The 20,198-nt window shown below is 40.6% G+C and overlaps 2 protein-coding genes across 2 annotated transcripts; one reads left to right on the plus strand and one right to left on the minus strand.

Annotated features, from left to right (window-relative positions):
- Positions 1–7,954: 7,954 nt before the first annotated feature.
- Positions 7,955–8,622, minus strand: LOC134400408 (interferon beta-like). Its single transcript, XM_063128740.1, is given in 2 exon segments — positions 7,955–8,115; positions 8,118–8,622. Coding segments are annotated over 2 exon segments (666 nt in total).
- A 7,919-nt stretch (positions 8,623–16,541) lies between these two features.
- LOC134400409 (interferon beta-like) lies at positions 16,542–17,213 on the plus strand. Its single transcript, XM_063128741.1, has one exon. The coding sequence runs from the start codon at positions 16,542–16,544 to the stop codon at positions 17,211–17,213; it is 672 nt and encodes a 223-aa protein (XP_062984811.1).
- Positions 17,214–20,198: the final 2,985 nt, after the last annotated feature.

A 20,198-nucleotide genomic window follows, 5' to 3' on the forward strand; every position in this document is an offset into this window, starting at 1 on the left:
TCAAAAACAATGAAAAATCCAATCACACGTTTAATCTAATCACCCTTCCCCTCCTTTTGTTATAAGCTTTTATTTGTTGAGAGATGTTTCCTCAATTCAGTTTTTGTACAAGGTCTATTTTTCCCCTTTTAAAGATTTCAGTCTCCAAGCATTTGCCAAGTCTGTCTATTGGTAAATCCAGCCCTGAGAAGGTAACCGTATTTTTAAAAAATGGTTGGAGACAGAAAATAGATCACACTCACACACAGGTTTGAAGTTTAATAAAGATATGATATATATAGCATTTATACACGGCCTTTCATCCAAAAGGGATGCCAGGACAGCATATACAACATTAATTTTAATTTATTTATTTATTACATTTCTATACTGCCCAATAGCTGGAGCTCTCTGGGTGGTTCACAAAAATTTATAAAAAAAAAAACATTCGAAGTATAAAACATTAAGAAAAACAACAACATACAATTAAAAATTAAGAACCAAAAAACCCAACAACTCTACAGCCAGCAAACCAACAGCAACTAAACATAACTATCAATTACTTGTTTTGATTAAGTTATTTTTTTAACATGTTAAAACGCCTGGGCAGAAAGGAATTTGTGGCCCAGAAGAAAACAAGGTCAGCACCAATCATACGTATTTTTAGTACACTTATTAACAGAACGTAATCTGGCCGCATATAAGCTCTTTTTAAGGTGTGTGTGTGTGTGTGTGTGTGTGTGTGTGTGTGTGTGTGTGTGTGTGCACGTGCACACGAGTGTATGTGTGTGTGAGAGTTATCATGGTGACCATGGATCAGAACACAGCATTGTTACGTGGCAGGGGCCATAGGCAATGGTAGAGCATCTGCTTTGCATGCATAAAGTCCCAGGTTCGAACCCCGACATCTCCAGGTAGGGCAAGAAATTCTCCTTTGTGAATTCTTGGAGAGCTGCTGCCAGCCAGTGTTGGTGGTATGGGGCTAGATAGACCAGTGGTATGACTTTCTTTTACTCCTACTGTTCCCATGGGCCATTCTGCTTGCAATGAGGAAACTGCCAGTCTGCAGGTCAGAAGAGGGTCCCTATGCATGTGGTAAGCCATCCTCACTTGGAAAATATTAGAATTTCCCCCCTTCCTGAATGTCTATGAAAATTCCCTCCCTGCTTCCATGGGAAATGAATGGCCCCAAGAAAGGGTAGAACCATTTTCAGCCTACATTAGGTAGAACGGGCAGCACGACTTCAGACTGAAAGTATGGGAACACAGTTCTGAATGACTGTCTATGTTTTAAAAAAGCAAAACCCAGCCCTGCAAATAGAAAACAAGTAATACAGGGCTAGTTCCTGGGTGAAGACTCTTCCTTACAATCCTGCACCAATTTATTTGCACACAAGTTCTATTGAAATTAATATGATGCACAATATTCACATGCGTGCATGGGACTGAATTAATAGGAAAGGCAGGGGAGAAATATGTTTGCATTTTAATGCAAACATACTTAATTTTACACTTTCAAACCAATCTGTGACCAAAATGGAGTTACCCATTCACACATCTCCAAATTTTGCAATGGAATTCTCCAACCCAAAAAATGCATACAAAAACGTATATACTTGTGAAAATAATGATTAAAATACATTATACTAGGAAATTGCTTGCAAAAATATGTATATTAGCCAAAATTGCATATAAAAGTAACATATTCAGAGAAATACAGCCAAAATGTGTATAAATTTCCATGTGAACTTTTTCCTTAATGTTCAGGATGAACCAAATATAAGACTGGGGGGGGGGATTCTGGAAGTTAAGGGGGGACAGAACTTATGACTGGAAAAATGGGAAACTGAAAGAAACCAAATTGACAAATTAGCCGATCCCCAAATTAGTCCAGTCCTGGCTTATGTTATTTTATCATTTGTTAATGCTATGATTGATGCTAAACCCTGTTAGCCCTAGTTAATATTACAAAACTTTTACTGAGAAATGCCCAAACATACCTTATAGTAATTTTTAGTACTTTATCAGAAAGGGAAAGATTTCCTTCTGCTGACCAAGTGAAGGAACTGCAGCTTTAAGAGAGAAGTTGAAAAAAAGGCAAGTACTCTAAGATCAGTATATACATGTGCAGTAATGTCACATTTGGAAATCTGGATACAGTTCTGGTTATCCCATCAAATAGAATTGTCAGTTTGGCAAGCAGACAAGCCTCAGTCCAATGAGGGTTAGGCTAAGGAAGGAGAGGTCAAAAATCCAGAAAGCAGTCAGAACACAGCAGTTTCTATCTGGCTTGCAATTGTCAAGGCTTCTACAAGGTAAGATCAGTTTCTAGCAAGAGACGTTCCCTGATATGAAGGCATCACTGTCTTCTCCACCAACTGATCCTGAATCATTTCCTCTGCCATATCTCCAAAATTACAAGTAACAACCATTTATTTATTTGTTTACGTACTTATTGCATTTATATACCACCCCATAGCCGAAGCTCTCTGGGCTGTTTAAAAAAGTTAAAAACAGTAAACATTAAAAACAAACATAAAAAGTTTAAAAACATAAAAACAACAGTATCCTTATAAAAACAGCTATTCTGGGGTCCGTTAAAAACAAACAAACTCAGCATATGTTGTAAGTGCTATTAAATGCCTGGGAAAAGAGAAAGGTCGTAACCTGGCACCAAAAAGATAACAATGTTGGCGCCAGGCAAGCCTCGTCGGGGAGACCATTCCATAATTTGGGGGGCACCACTGAAAAGGCCCTCTCCCTTCTTGTCATCATCCAAGCTTCCCTCATAGTAGGCACTCGGAGGAGGACCTTAGTTGCAGAGCACAGTGAGCGGGTAGGTTCATGTCGGGAGAGGCGTTCCATCAGGTATTGACGGAACACCATTTCCCTCAAAGCACCAATACATTGATCTGTAGATTTTCCTTGTTTCTGTCCCCACTGGTGAAATTTATAACGTTCTGCCACAGTATTAACTTTAGGCACAAAAAAGTTTCTTATAGCAGCCAAAGCTGTCTCATATTTATTAACCATAACAGGTAAATCATAGAAGATTCTCTGAGCTTCCGCTCTTAAGCAGTGGATGAGTAATGTACACTACCTTGCCTCTGGAAGTTCTTTATCATGAATAGCAGTGTTACAATAGGTATCAAGCATTCTAATCCAAGAAGTTAAGGGAATCATTGGCTCACCCAGAGTTTGGAGGAAAGATGGTAGGAGAGTCAAAGGTAGAAGAGCCATCTCACCTTCATCACCAATTTGTTGTATTGCAAGAATCTTTAGACACCAGAGACAGCTTCTTAAATACTACTTTATTCTCAGCCTACACTAAAACTGAAACTCCCAACAAACACTAACACCAGTCTTCCTGACTCCACCCTTCTCTTCCTCCCAGCTCCCTTCCATGCCTCTACTACAATTCCCAACATGCAATTCACCTACCACAGTAGCACACAAAGTAACAAGCAGTGCATCAAGCACAGCAAATCAGTTAGGTACATCACTTTGCACAGAAGCAGGGTCCAGAAACATTTCAAGGGTCAGTAGCACAGAACAGCCATCACAAAGCACAAGAAACAAGGTAATAGATATTAGAACTAGCAGAGACATTGTTTCCAGTAGCTCTCATGTTACCAATGAGAGCTTTTATAGCTAAAGCTACTAGAACCTCACCCAGTACTCAGCTGCTTCTCATCAGAGGTTTGTCAGATATCCTCCTCATGAGGAGGGCCCAACTCATGAGTATTCCTCTTTAGAAGGTGAGCACTCCTTTGCCTGGCAACCAGCCTCTCCTGGACTTTAAGGCACCAGCATTTTCAGGGGTTAGGTGGTGGCCTAGCAACTTCCTCTGCAGCTGAACACTTGGCTTCTCTAAGAATTAGATTCAAAGGCCTCACCCCTGAGGGTCCTGGAACATCTTGGCTAGTGCCAGGGTCTTCTGAGAGGCCAAATGGCTCTAATGGTTCTGGCTCCTACTCTGAAGAGGATTCCAGTGGTGGCATGATATCTGGAACCATGACAAAAGGTCCATAGTTAGGTCATCAGTAGGGCTGCTGCAGACTTTATGAAGACCATGTGCCACATCTCCCAATATTGCTACAGAGAACAGAGGTTGAAGCAGATGCTGCCTGTGTTCTACCACCTGGGTCTGGGTGAAGAGAGCCCTGCCCCCAGCCACCAGGGCCATCTGAAACCTCAGGTCCTAGAGTTTTCTGCTTCCGAGCCTGATGTACTAAAGGGTGTTGCTGCTTTAGATGGCTAGTGAAGATGTGAGTCAGTGAGAGTACTTCATTTGCTTGAGAGGTGGTGAGAAATATCTTTAGACTCTCCTGGTGAAAGGAAAGGAACCTTCTAACTAAAGTTTACTTAGAGGGGGATGTGGTAATTATTCAAGTTGTTTAGATTTGGAAACTCACATCCTTGGCTGCTTCATCGTCGTTTGAAACTCAACATGGCAAAGACTGAATTGCTAGTTTTTCCTCCTAAACCTTCTCCTCATCTCTCATTCTCTCTTACTGTCAATGATGTTACGCTTACTCCGGTCAAGGAAGCTCGTAGCCTTGGCTTTATATTTGACTCCTCACTCTCCTTTATTCCTCATATTGAGGCAGTAGCTAAATCTTGTCGATTTTTCCTGTATAATATTGCCAGGATTCGATCATTTTTGTCTGTCTCTTCCGCCAAGACGCTTGTTCATGCACTGGTTATTTCACGGTTGGACTACTGCAACCTTCTTCTCTCTGGCCTTCCTTCTTCTCACATCAGTCCGTTGGTTTCTGTTCACCACTCTGCCGCAAAGATCATCTTCTTGGCTCGCCGCTCTGACCATGTTACTCCGCTTCTGAAATCTCTTCATTGGCTTCCAATTCACTTCAGAATCCAATATAAACTTCTCCTGTTAACCTTCAAAGCTTTTCACGGTCTAGCTCCTTCCTATCTCTCCTCTCTCATCTCACACTATTGCCCCGCTCGTGCTCTTCGCTCCTCTGATGCCATGTTTCTCGCCTGCCCAAGGGCCTCTACTTCCCTTGCTCGGCTCCGTCCATTTTCTTCTACTGCCCCTTACGCCTGGAACGCTCTTCCAGAACATTTGAGAACTACAACTTCAATCGCAGCTTTTAAAGCTCAACTAAAAACTTTTCTTTTTCCTAAAGCTTTTAAAACTTGATGTTGTGCAGACTTTATACTGTTAGTTTTACCCTACCCTGTGCCTGCTTACCCTACCCTGTGCCTGTTTGCATTCTCTTCCCCTCCTTATTGTTTTACTAAGATTTTATTAGATTGTAAGCCTATGCGGCAGAGTCTTGCTATTTACTGTTTTACTCTGTACAGCACCATGTACATTGATGGTGCTATATAAATAAATAATAATAATAATAATAATTGAGGTGCCTGTACTGCCCTCACTATTAGATGACTGAGAATTGATCAAATCTTCTTCCCACTTACAGTGGCCCATTAATACTCACTCTGCTTCACAAAGGAGAAGTGCAGTCTGGGTTCACACCCAACACTCTAACCCATGATGGTTTATTTTAGGTGACCCTATGAAAAGGAGGACAGGGCTCCTGTATCTTTAACAGTTTTTATAGAAAAGGGAATTTCAGAAGGTGTCATTTGTATGCATGCAGCATCTGGTGAAATTCCCTCTTCATCACAACAGTTAAAGCTGCAGGAACCCTGTCCTCCTTTTCATATGGTCCCTAGGTTTAGATGCCCTCCACTCCCTTAGAGAGAGAAGGAGTGGGAGGATGGTGAAAGTAGGAACCAGTATGTTCTCAGCACAAAGGAAGACTTATTCTACTTTGGAAGTCTCTTGCCTTGAGGTGTGCTTGGTAGGTGTTTGTAGGAGTGAAATATCCCCCTAAGGCTGGTTTTATTCTTGCATTATCTTACACTTGCCTGCTTTCTACAGCATGTTAACAAGAGCCACACTATTCCTATTGCCCACTGATCACTAAATATCATCCCCTCTTCCCAGGCTATGGGGGAGCATGGACGGTGCAGAAATTCCCTCTTAAGATCTTACATGGAAACAATAGAAGCAAATGTATCCATCAGTCATGCTTATGCTTCCCAGCTTCTTTGTGCCATCTAAGGCTGCAACCCTAAACATACTTTCTTTGAGTAAGTCTCATTGAATCCAATGGGGCTTACTTCTGAGTAGACACTTGTACTGTTGATATTTCACAGTAGACATTTCACAGCCTAACTACTTTAGAATGTCTCTCCTGCTTGAAATGATTGAAACAGGCATAATAATCAAAATGCCCATAGTTTTTGGAGTTACAGTTTTTAATTTTACATTTTCAATTAATGCACATATATAATAAATAATATTAAATAAAGGCAATAAATAAAAAATAAAGAGATAGATAAATGAATAAATAAATAAAAATAAATCCAATAAATAATTACATGGATTTATGTTGTTCAGCAATACGAATATAAATTATAATCTTTAAAATATAAACAACATTTTCAAGGTTTATAAGTAGAACAGTATTAAAAATGGAATAATACATAATTTTGTCCGATACGCTCTGCATAGGAATGATTTGACATTGTTTGCACTAGATCGGCAATTCTTGACCATCAAAAGTCTAAGTGCTGTCATCACAGTTACAGTCCTGTGGAATCGAATATATTACACTTTGGGGGCTTAGGTTAAAGTTTAGGCTGGAACACCCATAAAAGAGGCATTTCATTTAAATTTTTGGTTTTTGTTTTTAATTTTTGTTGCTTGTTGCAATTGCAAGGAACATCCATCCACTGAAACTTGTGAGAGTCTGTAGAAGTTGGAGAAAATATGTCAGAGAATGCTCTGGCTTGATCACTTCTTTGGGTTTTTTTCTCCAGCATATTTGGATCTTCTTCTTTGCCTTATTTTTTTCCCCTGTGAAAGGCTTCAAAGTAGCACTGCATATTACACCTTTCTATATTTAAATTTTTTGAAGTAAAACAATTTACTAACAGATGAAATGAAATCGGAAACAGTAGTTGTGTTGTTTTCTAGAAATGTGTCATAGGTGGAAACCAGTGAAAGCTGAACAATTTGGGTTGTCTCTTCAAGTTGCAGTTTCATTCAGCTGTTTTCATTGCATCACTGACTGGAAGTCAGCAAAGCTGGAAGGAAGGAGAGAAGTGATGAAAATCCCCCATTTATTCTGAAATCTTCCCTTTATAGATCATTTTTTTGAAGTCCACTGAGATTTTCGATACAGGCCTTAGCTAGACCTAAGGATTATCCCAGGCAAATGGAGGGGTCGTCCCTGCCTACTCCCGAGATCCCCTGTGTGTCATTTGGATGCACAGGGATGATCCTGGAACGATCCCGGGATATAGGCCTGGTCTAGCTATGGCTGCAGTCTCCTCAGAAATGTGAACTCTACCTCTCACTACAAAACTTTATAGGGACTCATTTAAAATAGAGGACTTTTGTGCTGGAGACATATGTAATTGTATATAATAAGTTGCGTATCTGAAATCTATAGACCTCTATTGTTTTGATTTTAGATTTACCACCGAGGTGTCCTTTAGAATCAGCAGAACAGGAGACGCTTTTCTGTGCTATGATCCAACGTGGCTGCCGGCTTACAACAACACATTTTTGTGAACCGCCCAGAGAGCTTCGGCTATTGGGCGGTATAAAAATGTAATAAATAAAATAAAATAAAATAAACACATGTGGGGGATGTACTGTGGGATTTTTTCTTTCTTATGGAGTTGGCACCATACTGCTGTGCATAAAATTAGCTAATTCAGTTGGAGCCAGAAATAGGGTGCAATCCTAATTATATTTAGACAAAAATTGGTCCTACAATTCCCAACATTCCCCAATCAGCATGGCTGACTGAGGAATGCTGGGAGTACTAGGATTTTCCCCCTGTCTAAACAGGCATAGGATTGCACCATTAGTCATGCTTAGCATAGACACATTGCAATCCATGGGACTTAGTTTAGATTCAGCCTAAAGTTATGCCATGCCTTTATTTGGGATCCTCCTGATGGGTTGATCAATCAACAGAAAAGATTGCTTAACTTCCAACTGGACAATCTTCCAGGCGCACAGGCTGTACTCCTTTTCTTTCAGGACATCGTTGATTCCAAGGAAGTATCTTTTAGTGTTAAGTAGAGTCCCAGGCTTGCAATTTCCTGGTCCAGTCCAATTTGGAAATCTCTTATGGAATTCTCATCCCAAGCCATTTCTGTATGGTCTTGTTTGAAGATGTGACATCTCTGTTGAAAGATTTCATTTATGGCTACCTTGACATTCTCTTCCTGGAGATCATCAACGTGCATGAGATTTTCCTCATTGGGTGAGAAGTTCATTACATCGTCTGTGCATTATAGGGGAATGGTGGATCCCATTTTGCAATTCAGAAGTCCCAAGTAGTTCCAGTTGACATCTTGTAGCCTTCTGTGAAGTTGGCTACATCCCTGAGATGAGATTTTAGTGAAGAAGAGCATCACTAGACAAATATGCAGAAGCCAGCTGTGTGCAATCATGGTGGAGATGAAGGAGCGAAGCTGTTTCTGGAGTTCAGAATCTGGAAGATTGGATTTTCTGAAGATTGCACTGTGGTCTGTTGCATGTTTGAACCATGTCTTGGTATTTAAACATCCAGGGACTGAAGCTTTCATGTCTCAGTTCACGATACTCTACTTTTTACTTGAATTAATGTGGGGAAAGTGTGCTGTTGATGTTTTAATATCCAGTTACCAATTCTGAATTTTTCAAATTTTGTTTCACATTATTAGAATGATATGTTTTTGGAATTTTTCATGATGTGGCAAAGATTGATGGGGGACATCAATTTTTAACTGACCAATTTGAAACAATTGGAACAGGCCCTGACTGTTTCCAGTGATGCAACCTCTTAGCACTGCTTTACAAATGCTTGTCTCTCACTTGATTAGCTAGTGCTTGGACCTGAGCAATAGGGACTCAAAGCAACTTACAGTACAGACATGGCCAGCAGCTACATCTTTTTTCTTTTTTACTTTCGAGTAACTGGACACCATCCAGATTGGGATTGTTTGATTGATGATGGTAGGTTTTTAACTATTTCCCTCCTCACTTGGGCCCCAATCCATATTGAGGGGGCTGGGACTGCAATTTATAGTTCCAAATTGTGATCCATTGAATCTAATGGATGCTTTAGCAGACTCAGCGGGTGACAGTGGTGCACCAAGCCAGGGACCATGCCTATTGGTGCCAGTGGGTATGGCTTCATTGAGTCTGAATAGTTACAATATGTCAAACAAAGGGCTATTCCAAGTGATGTGAAGGGAGGTCCATTTATTAGTCACTAATAGTAAAAGGAAACCTATGTCTAGGTCTCACTGTCATCATGCTGGATGAAGGCCAATAAACTGAAGCTGAATCCTGGCAAAATAAAAGCTCGGTGAGTGAGTGATTCCTGAGTCCAGAAGATAGGTTCATTGCCCTCTGAAAGATCAGGATCATAGTCTGGGAGTACTCCTAGATCCATCACTGACACTGGAAGCCTAGAGTGGCTCAGAGTGCCTTACCAGCTTCAGCTGGTTCAAAGCTACAGCCTCTCGTGGACAGGGATAGCTTGACCATGGCATCAGTAACCTCAAGACTGGATTACTGTAATGAACTCTATTTGGGGCTGCCCTTAAAGCTTCTCTAGAAGCTGGAGTTAGTGAAGAACACAGCAGGTCAGCTGTTGTCCAGAGCTACCCCTTTTCAGCATGCAACTCCTTCACAGAGGGAAGTGCACTGGCTGCCTATTTGCTACCAGGCCAGGTTTAAGATTCTAGTACTGGAGTATCAAGCCCTAAACAACTTGGGACCAAGATACTTGGGATCCAAGATACTTGCGAACTTGGGATCATCTGAGGGCATGTTCCTGATGGTTCCAATTGGAGTCCACCAGAAGAACCTTCAGTGTGGTGGCCCCCTTCCTCTGGAACTCCCTGCCTCTGGAGGTCAGCCAGGCACCAACATTGTGTTGCTTCCAGAGCTTTCTGAAAACATTGTTCTTTGGGGAAACTTTCCTTGAGTAACTGGCCTTGATTTTACCAGAACCTAGGTTTTATCTGATCTCTGTTCTTTTAAATATAGTAATTTTAATATGTGTTCTATTCTTTTATTCTACCTGTTGTTCACCACTCCAAAATTCAAGAGGCAGCTGGACAGCCATCTGTCAGGTATGCTTTAAGATAGATCCCTGCAATGAGCAGGAGGTTGGACTCGATGGCCTTATAGGCCCCTTACAACTCTACTATTCTATGATTCTATGAAAATCTTTTGGATGTACAGTAGTATATAAATATTGTAAATAAATAAACAGAATCATAAAGGCTAAATATCTGAAACCTGGCATGTAGAGTAAGGGGTGTGGCCCTCAGAGCTATTTAGTTTTTAAAATGAACATTTTAATTTCATTACTTTAAATGTATCCAGGTATCTGAAATACCATCTTCAGTTCACTAACAAGAACATAGTTTTGAAATCAATATAATTTGAAGTTGTGGGGGAAAGTCTAAGGGAGAGAGTTCTAAGGCTGTCCCTTTCTCTCTGCTTCGGAGCAGATCCCCCCAGGGGAATGGTGGACGTCACAGTAAAGCACCAAAAACTAATACACAATCCAATTGTGTTTCCACTTCTTTGCATCTGTGTAATGTCTGAAACCCCTGTCATTCGCATCCCAGCTCTGCTTTCGAATCTCCCATGCCTCAAATATTTTAAATAGGGGTGTGCACGGACCCCCCCCCCGCTCCGCTTCATTTCCAGATCCGTGATTTGCAGATCGGGCCGCTTCGCTCCACCCCCGCTCTGCCCATGTCCACTCAGAGCTCCAGATCCGGATCGGAGCTCCGTTCCCCCCCCCCCCCATAGGCTTGCATTAAGCTAAAAAAGTATACAACTTTTTTTCTGTGAAAGAAACCTCAAGTTTGGCACCGTGACACCTCATGGAGGTATACACACGCACGCCAAGACTCAAGGCAATCCCATCATCCACTGATTTTTGGGGAATTTATGAAAATCGGGTACCCCATTCACACCCCTTTCCATAGCTCCATCAATTTGCATGTTAGAAACCTCAAACTCACCACCATGACAGCTTATCCAGGGATACACATGCATGCCAAGACTCAAGGCAGTCCCATCATCCCCTGATTTTTGGGGAATTTAGGAAAATCGGGCACCCCATTCACACCCCTTTCCATAGCTCTGTCAATTTGCATGTTAGAAACCTCAAACTCACCACCATGACAACTTATCAAGGGATACACACGCATGCCAAGACTCAAGGCAGTCCCATCATCCCCTGATTTTTGGGGAATTTATGAAAATCCAACACCCCATTCACACCCCTTTCCATAGCTCCGTCAATTTGCACGTTAGAAACCTCAACCTCACCACCATGACAGCGTATCCAGGGATACACATGCATGCCAAGACTCAAGGCAGTCCCATCATCCCCTGATTTTTGGAGAATTTATGAAAATCCAACACCCCATTCACACCCCTTTCCATAGCTCCGTCAATTTGCATGTTAGAAACCTCAAACCTGCCACCCTGACAGCTTATCCAGGGATACACACACATGCCAAGACTCAAGGCAGTCCCATCATCCCCTGATTTTGGGGGAATTTATGAAAATCCAACACCCCATTCACACCCCTTTCCATAGCTCCGTCAATTTGCACGTTAGAAAGTAAAACTTCAAACTCACCACCATGATAGCTTATCCAGGGATACACACGCACGCCCAGACTCAAGGCAGTCCCATCATCCCCTGATTTTTGGCGGGGCTTAAACCTGCAGACATCTCAATGGGGCCATTTCAAAGGAAATCCCAACATGCCATGAATTGGGGAGTAGAGATAAACCTATGAATCTTCTTCCACACTTGAAAAATGGATTTGGAACTTCCAAAACTCCAAGTGAGCGCAGGAAGGACTTCTCCCCTGAGTCAAAGCCAGACACACACAACATCCCTGCAAGGCGGGCAGGGGAGGAGAGAGGGAAGGCAGGCAGGCAGGCAGCAGACATTTCTGGGGGCATAAGGAAGTGAGCCAAGGATAAGCCAGTAATGCATATAAAATGGAATAAATAAATAAATAAACAAAGGAGGGGTGGAATTAAAAGCAGCAGTGTTGCTGAATAAACAACAAGAAGAACTTTTAAAAAAAGGCTATATCTGTCTTTTACCAGCAATAGGGGGACATGCCCAGGGGAGGGGGAAGCAGCAACTGCAAATTTGACTGGTGGTCAACCAGTCTTTTAAGAAGCAAGGCTGTCAGTTCAACTCATGAAAGCCATTGCTTCACCACAACAGAAAAGTGGAATTGTCACTTCAACTCATGATAGGCATTGCTCCACCACTAAGAGAAGTAGACCGCTCACTTCGACTCATGATAGGCATTGCTCCACCAGGTTACTCTCTTTGGAAGGCTCTAATGGCCCTCCAAGTACAGGAGAGAGTGGGGGCACGTCCACATGGGATGCCCTAGGGGAGCTCATCCCCTTGCACCACATCTTTTCAGTTGTTCCCCAAAGTTAGGGTGGGTAGCGGTGCTGTGTTTCTATCTCTTATTATTGGCTTAGTATATGATTTCACAGGTTGTGTTTGTGCATTTGGTGGGGCTACTGTTTTAAAAAACACTGGGAAAAGTCCATTCAGACTAAGAAAGAGAAGTTCCCAGAATCCCAAGTTACCCGTTTTGCCTATCCCCTCCTCCAACTTTGGGATCATGTGATCATGACCGAGAGTTGACTCTGCCCCTCAGCCCTTCGGAAAAGGTATTTTTCCTGCCGGTTTTTAAAAAAATTCTAGCGCGCGACCCGCACCACGCAGAGAGCTGAGAGTAGTCTCAAAATGACCCCCATCCACGAGTCTCTAAGCACAAGAATTTTCAGAAAGATAGCATCAAAAACAACACAGTTATCCCCCTTTCTTTTCCGCAAAGCAATCCAATGGGCGAAATGTTTCAAGATGGCGATAGAAGCGGAACGCGGAAACCGGAGCGCTCCAAAAATGGGCGCTTCTCTTCGCCTTGCTTCTAGGGGTCCGCGGTCCGCTTCTACTCCGCCTCTGGGCAAGGCGGAGCAGGCCAATTCGCTCCTGCTTCTGCGCTTCTAATTGGAGCAGAGCACATGCCTAATTTTAAATAAACCAAACTATCTATAGCACAAAAGAAGCTTTTTTCAATCGTGATAAAGTCTAAAATAATATTTTGTTAAATGAATACATGTATTAAAATTGACAGCAGTACAAATACTGTTCACAGAGAAAGCATCCTCATGGTGAAATAAGAGTATAAATATTAACAGTTATAAAATTATTTGGCATACTTCATAAGTTGCACGGCTTGACTAGTATGAAGGGTAGTGATTCCACTGCAACATTGTAATATTGCATATTGCAAAAACACTACTTTAACATAGTGAAACAACTTAGTAACAGTTGAAGAACAACCAGAAACAGGCAGTTGAAAAAAGACCAGAAATAATTTATTTTCTCCAAGCCTTTCATCAGAGGAAATGTGGAGTTTCCACGTTGCAGTTTCATTCTTCTGTTTTCCTTGCATCATTATTGGCAGACTGAGCTGGAAAGAAAAGGTGTAACAGTAAAAATAAATAAATAAATAATCATATAAAGATTTTGAATTGATTTTATTGTCAGCATGCTTGCTAAAAATTTTTTTTGGGGGGATTGAACCATCAAGTACTGAGGTTTGTTACTGGCTTCTCATAAGTATAAGAAAACTGGATTTTACATTTCTAGAAAACTTTTCATGACTTAATAAGAATAAATGCCTTAGGAGTGTATCGATGATTTATTATTTGATTTATACCTAGAAAATGGTGCTCAAGCTGGCTAATAATAATCATAATAATAATCAAACATTAAAACTTAGTGTTAAAAATCATAAAACAAATACGGTACATTATAAAGATAGTAGTATCTACACAAAAGTATACAGGTTATGTCATATATATGTAATCAATGGACATGCATCTTTTTGGTTTTAGAACTGCTGTTGAGGTGTCTTTCACCAGCAACCGCATGGGAGAATTCCTTCTCTGACATTATTCCCCTCTTATTCAGATTGTGTGTTTTCACTGCCATCCACTATTATGTCGGGATGTTTACGGTGAAGGACAATCCCCGTGATCTAAAATACCCATGTGCTTAGTTGCATCATTGACACACAGAGCATGTCTGCACCAGCCCCTAGGGTCCCTAGGTCATCCCTGTGTATCCAAATGATGCAAGGGGATCCTGGGGGCAACCAGGGATAACCCCACCATTTTCACAGGATAACTGGTTGCCCAGTTGTTCCAATTTTCCCCACGGTCCTGGGACGATCCTGAGGACCACAGGAGGTGTGCCGTGCAATCCTACCTCCTCGTAAGTAAGTGCAGCACTGGAAATGGGCATGGAGCTGGGGGGGGGGCTCTGTGCCCTTAGTGGTGGGGGCAGCATTTTCGCTATCCCTGCAAAGGCGGGGTGGGTGGGTTTCGGCCTGATATCAGCAGGGATTTTTTTTTTTTAAAAAAAAAACCTTACTTTTGCAAAGGATCAGAGCCTCGCAATTGCACAACTGGCCCCTCTTCAGTAAATAATAATAATTGGCACTTCCGATGTCCCTCTTTCCTTCTGGAGCATTGCTCACACATGTGCACATGGGGGAGAATCCCAGAACCTGGAGAACCTGAGATCCTCCCCACCCCACTCCCCAAAGGCGCATAGGTGAGGCTGAGCCCACAGTCCCAAGCTCCAAAGGACTGCATCATGGGAAATCTGCCACCATGCAGCTGTGGCAAAATGTGACACCTACTACAAAGCCACCCAGAGTGAAAACTTGAGGCAAATTTGGAGGTTACTGCTCAGGTGAAATACTTCATAGATGTAAACAGAGTTTTGATAGGATGGATATTTGTCAGAAATGTTCTGCACATCCCTGCTTGAGATAGGAAAAATGTGCATCTCTTAAAGAATAATCCTACGCCAGAGCACTCTGAAATTCCTATACTCTTCAGACAGATTCCCAGCATAGCAGGAAGAGTGACAGAAGTGATCTTCAGCTCTCTGCCATCCTTTCTGATCCTTTCCCACATGTTTGAGTGTGTCTAGCAGAGTCACAAGGAAAGGAGCTAGGAGGCTTTGAGATCCTCTAGATCCTGGCTTCCTTCCCCCTCATTTTCATCCTCACTTGAAGTTGGAGTTCAGGTGAGGATTTACTGCAATTCTATGACCTCAGAGTAGGAGCTCTTCGGGAACCATTTGATTGCTCTCTTACCATTTGCTTGTGTCTTACCAAATGGTAAGATCTTATGACTTGCTTGCATTTAGGTGAATTGTATATGTGAAAAAATCCAAAAACTGTTGGAAGTTTCCATGGGAAAATATTACATATCCCATGCAATTAGACAAATGGCTGTCCCCTTTAAAGGACATAGTTAAAAAATAATAATCTGAGAGTTAATTTTGTACATTGTAATAGCAACAAGAATTGCATATACCAGGTTTGGGATACCAGAAAGATTCCTCCAATGAAAGGATGGCTGGATAACATATGGGAATACTTTAAATTAACAAAGATAACCACTAATATAAGAGTAAAAGAAAACTGTCAGACTCCAGATGTGTCTTGGGTGAACTGGCCTTTTATTGAATTTTTTTGGGGTGGTGGTGGTGGATTTTGTGTTTAAATCTAAATATTGATTTTCATATTTTGATATGTTAGGAACTTTGTGATATTATAAAAGGCAGAACCCCCACCACTCCTGTTTTCCACTTTATAATGCTATGAAAATGATTCATAATTTTCTAGCCCCATTGATTTTGTTGCTAAAATGGATAATATAAGACCATCAGTGTCCCTGTTGTATTTTCATATATCAGAAGAGTCAGTATAACAATATCTGTTTCATAATTGTCAAATTGTAGTAGAAATAATAATAATAATAATAATAATAATAATAATAATAATAAACAAATAAACAGAAGAAAGATAACCCCTTCTAATCTTCACATTTATTTATATGAGAATTTCTTCTGAGAATATAGGAAGAAGATAACTTTCCCCCTGAACATTGTATAATATAATGAATTGGCATGATTTGTTTATTATTAATTTCAGTAAAATGTTTTTTAAAAAATGAAAAATTAGATTAAAATCTGCTATATTTTCTACTGGATAAATAATTTATAATTTTGTAACCCTGTACATTTGTTGTTAGATTAGATAATATTACTGCTAACATTACTGTTGCATTTTTCTATATGTGGTGATGCAATATAACTACTTTGAGTTATAAAACAAATTGTTCGCAATTTACAAATTTTAAGAATTATAATAATATAAATGAATAGAAGACATACCATATTTTCTAACATTTATTATTGCATTGTTGTTATTCTGAATAATTTCTAAATGTTCACTGAAAATTAAAAAGGGGAAGTAATACACTGGGAAATCACAGCAAATAGAAAAAGGCAAGAAGAAACTGGAACCCTAAACATTTAAATACAAGGACATGGTTCAATGATGCTACAGACACCAGAGCATCTTGCATGATTCCACATCTTCAAGATTTTATACTTCATAAAAGAGCACTTTCCTTCATCTCCATCATGATTGCAAAGGGTTGGCTTCTGCACGTTGGCCTCACGATGCTCCTCTTCACCGAAATCTCAACTCAGGGCTGCAACCAACTTCGCAGCAGGCTGCAAAAATTCAACAAAGGCAGCTTGGAACTTTTCAGCCGCAAAATGGCATCAACCTTGCCTTTGCAATGCATGGATGACATCGTAAACGTCACCCACCCACCCAATGAAGAGAATTTCATGAAGATTGGTGAACTGCAGGAAAACAATGCCATAGTGGCCATACGTGAAATCTTCCAAGAGATTCGTCATATCTTCAACCAAAACCATACCGAAATGGCCTGGGATGAGAATTCCATAAGCAATTTCATGAATGGGCTGGACCAGGAAATTGAGAAGCTGGGACCTTGCTTGAGTGCAGGCAGATATAGGTTCAATATCAGACGAACCGTGAAAAGGTATTTCCAAAGGATCAATGACTTCCTGAAAGTAAAAGTGTACAGCATGTGCGCCTGGAAGATTGTCCAGATGAAAGTGGAGGATTGTTTTGTGTTGACTGACCGCCTCATCCGAAGGATTAACACCGAAGGTATTTATTTACTTTTCAACATAATCCTTTTTAAAGAATCAAACAACTAAAACAGGCAATTTCACAGAAAGCAATTAGAGATTTGTAAAGCAACTGTCACCACTGAAAAAAATATTAGTTATATTCCATCTCTTTTTTGCTTCCCTCAAATTTTGTCAGCTGTTTCTTCTCAGCAGAACAGGGTTTACTTCTAAATTCCACTGCAGGCAAAACTCAGTCTCAACTGTAAACCTAGGGCTTATTATCTTTGTCTGCTGGACTTAGCGTTTCTTCACCAACCCCAGATAGGTGATGAGGATCCATTTGGGGGAAAATGATCTCCCACAGTTTGGAATTCCTTGGCCAAATACAAGCAGAGCCGCATGCCAGCTTGTGATGGGCTCACTGCCAGTTGGCACCCCCTGCCACACCTCCCCTCCCAATGGAATTTACCATTGGAAAGGAAGTTGGGAGGTTGTGTGGGGCAGCAGTGGTCTTTTGGCTTCATATGTAAAGCAGAATGGGCCTCAGTATGACCAGTAGAATCCATTCACACAGAAATTGATGGTAATTGTAGCTTCCAATACCTTCCAATTGAATGAGTTAAGCTAGAAGGTGCTGGAAATTACATTCCCCATGCATTGCAGGAGAAAGGATACTCCTGATTGTATTTAGGAACATTCAGCATGATGTCTAGAAGTCCTCTGCTGTAGTCAGCCAGCCCTCCTCATTCCAGCCATTTCTTCTTTGGCATGGATAAGTTTGCTTCAAAAAGTGGGAGGGACAGATCTTTCCAAGGGAAATCTTGGGGTCGGGGGTTAGGAAGTTTTATTATGGGCTGAGCCATGGATGGGCCTGTTGTTATTCATCACTACTCAGGAAAGATAAACCCGGTCATTATTATTATTATTATTATTATTATTTATTTATTTATTTATTTATTTATAAAGCACCATCAGTGTGCATGGTGCTGTACAGAGTAAAACAGTAAATAGCAAGACCCTGCCGCATAGGCTTACAATCTAATAAAATCATAGTAAAACAATAAGGAGGGGAAGAGAATGCCAACAGGTACAGGGTAGGGTAAGCAGGCACAGGGTAGGGTAAAACTAACAGTAGAAAGTAACAGTAGAAGTCTGCACAACATCAAGTTTTAAAAGCTTTAGGAAAAAGAAAAGTTTTTAGTTGAGCTTTAAAAGCTGCGGTTGAACTTGTCATCCACCGGACAGCTTGACTGAGAATGTGGATTTGATGTTTTCTGTGGTCTTGGGTCAAGGGTGTGTAGAACACCCCAGACAAATTTCATTACTTACTTCTATGAAAAATTCAGTGGCAATTATAATCAAATATAAATAAAATTACATAGATGGGAAGATTTCATGAACAGAATGTGAAAACAGTTGCCCTCTTTAAAGAAGTAGCCAATTAACAGACACCTAACAAAGCAATTCTGTTTTATTTTGTTCTGTACAGCATCTTGAACATTGATGGCGCTATATAAATAAATATTATTATTATTATTATTAATAATAATAATAATAAGCAAGCTATTTGAAATCAAATCGTTTAATAGTATTTCAATTATCTGAATGTCCTGAGGAATGACATATGCAACAATATACATAGTTTAAATATGGAACATTTGGAACCAAAAGCACCAATATTTGGGAGACAAACATCTTGAAAATGTTCCATATCTAAAATAATGACTGAAAGGGGGAAATCATTTCAAAATAAAAGGGGATTTTTCACTCTTCTCTTCTTCCTTCCAAAATAACCTGCAAACTGTGATGCTATGAAAACAGCTGAATGAATCTGCAAATGGAACACTGCGCCCAGATCATTGAGACCTTCACTCAGTTCCTGCAATGTCGTGTTTCGAAAAGCAAACGGGTGCCACTTCCTGTTCTTCTGCAACTCTTACTGAATTGTTTCAATTTGTAATTTTGAAATATGCAATGCTACAATGAAGCATCATGACAAAGATAAAGGACCAAAATAGAAAAGAAAACCCATTACAACGACCCAAGTAATTGTTCAGCTAGAAGATTCTGCAACTCCTCTTAAGTATCGCTGGATGGATTATTTGAGGGCAGTGGGTGGGTGGGGGCAGGGAGAAGATATAAAAGAAGAGATCTTTCCAAATCTGGGACTAAATTCTTATTAAGCTGCAGAACATCCCAAAGGTCTGTGCCGGCACAAACAACAATGGAAATGTGCAGGTTACATAGTCAAAGGTGACAGAACTACAAGCATGGGTGCAGATTGAAATGCCCTATAGGTTATTTAATGTTGATTTTGTGAAGGTGTTATTTATATTTTAGGGACTATTATTGTTATTTATATTGCTAGTTAATTTGATTTATTTATTTATTTATTTATTTATTTATTTATTTATTTAATATAATCAGGGTTCAATCCTATGCATAGTTACACAGGAAAAAACATTCTTTCAGCTCCCAGCATTCCCTAGCCAGCCATGCCTTGCTGGGGAATGCTGAAAGTGGTAGGAATTTTTTTCTGTGTTAACAGGCATAGGTTTGTATCCTTAATTAACATTCTTTATTACTATTGTTACATTTTAATTCATGTGTTTTAAAATATTATTTATTGTATCCTTGCATTGACTTAAAATTACAAACCTGCTTCCTATTAAAAACTGCAACTTCAAGCAAGATTTGGATGGTTTTGTATATTTGAACAGCATGTAGCAGAAGGGGCTGGGTGGGGTGGAGCCCTTCACAAAATTGGAACAGTGGTGGTCAAACCTTCAGACTGTGCTCAAACATGTGCTGTATGCATTGTAATCCCAATACACCTCTGTTCCTGTTTGGGGAGGAGGGGCTCACCTATATTCCCCCAGGAGAACTAACGCATCATACACACCTACTGTTGGCCCTCCTAGGCCCTTTCTACACTGTTATTTTTTCCCAGGGTCATCCCTGTGCATCCAAATGATGCACAGGGGATCCCGGGGTCAACCTGGGATGACCCCGGGAAAACCCCAGGAAAACAGAAACTGGGGATTTCCCCTTTTTTCTGCAGTCCCGGGACCA

The sequence above is a fragment of the Elgaria multicarinata genome, chromosome 6, assembly GCF_023053635.1.
Source record: "Elgaria multicarinata webbii isolate HBS135686 ecotype San Diego chromosome 6, rElgMul1.1.pri, whole genome shotgun sequence".
In the NCBI taxonomy this organism is placed as follows: Eukaryota; Metazoa; Chordata; class Lepidosauria; order Squamata; family Anguidae; genus Elgaria; species Elgaria multicarinata.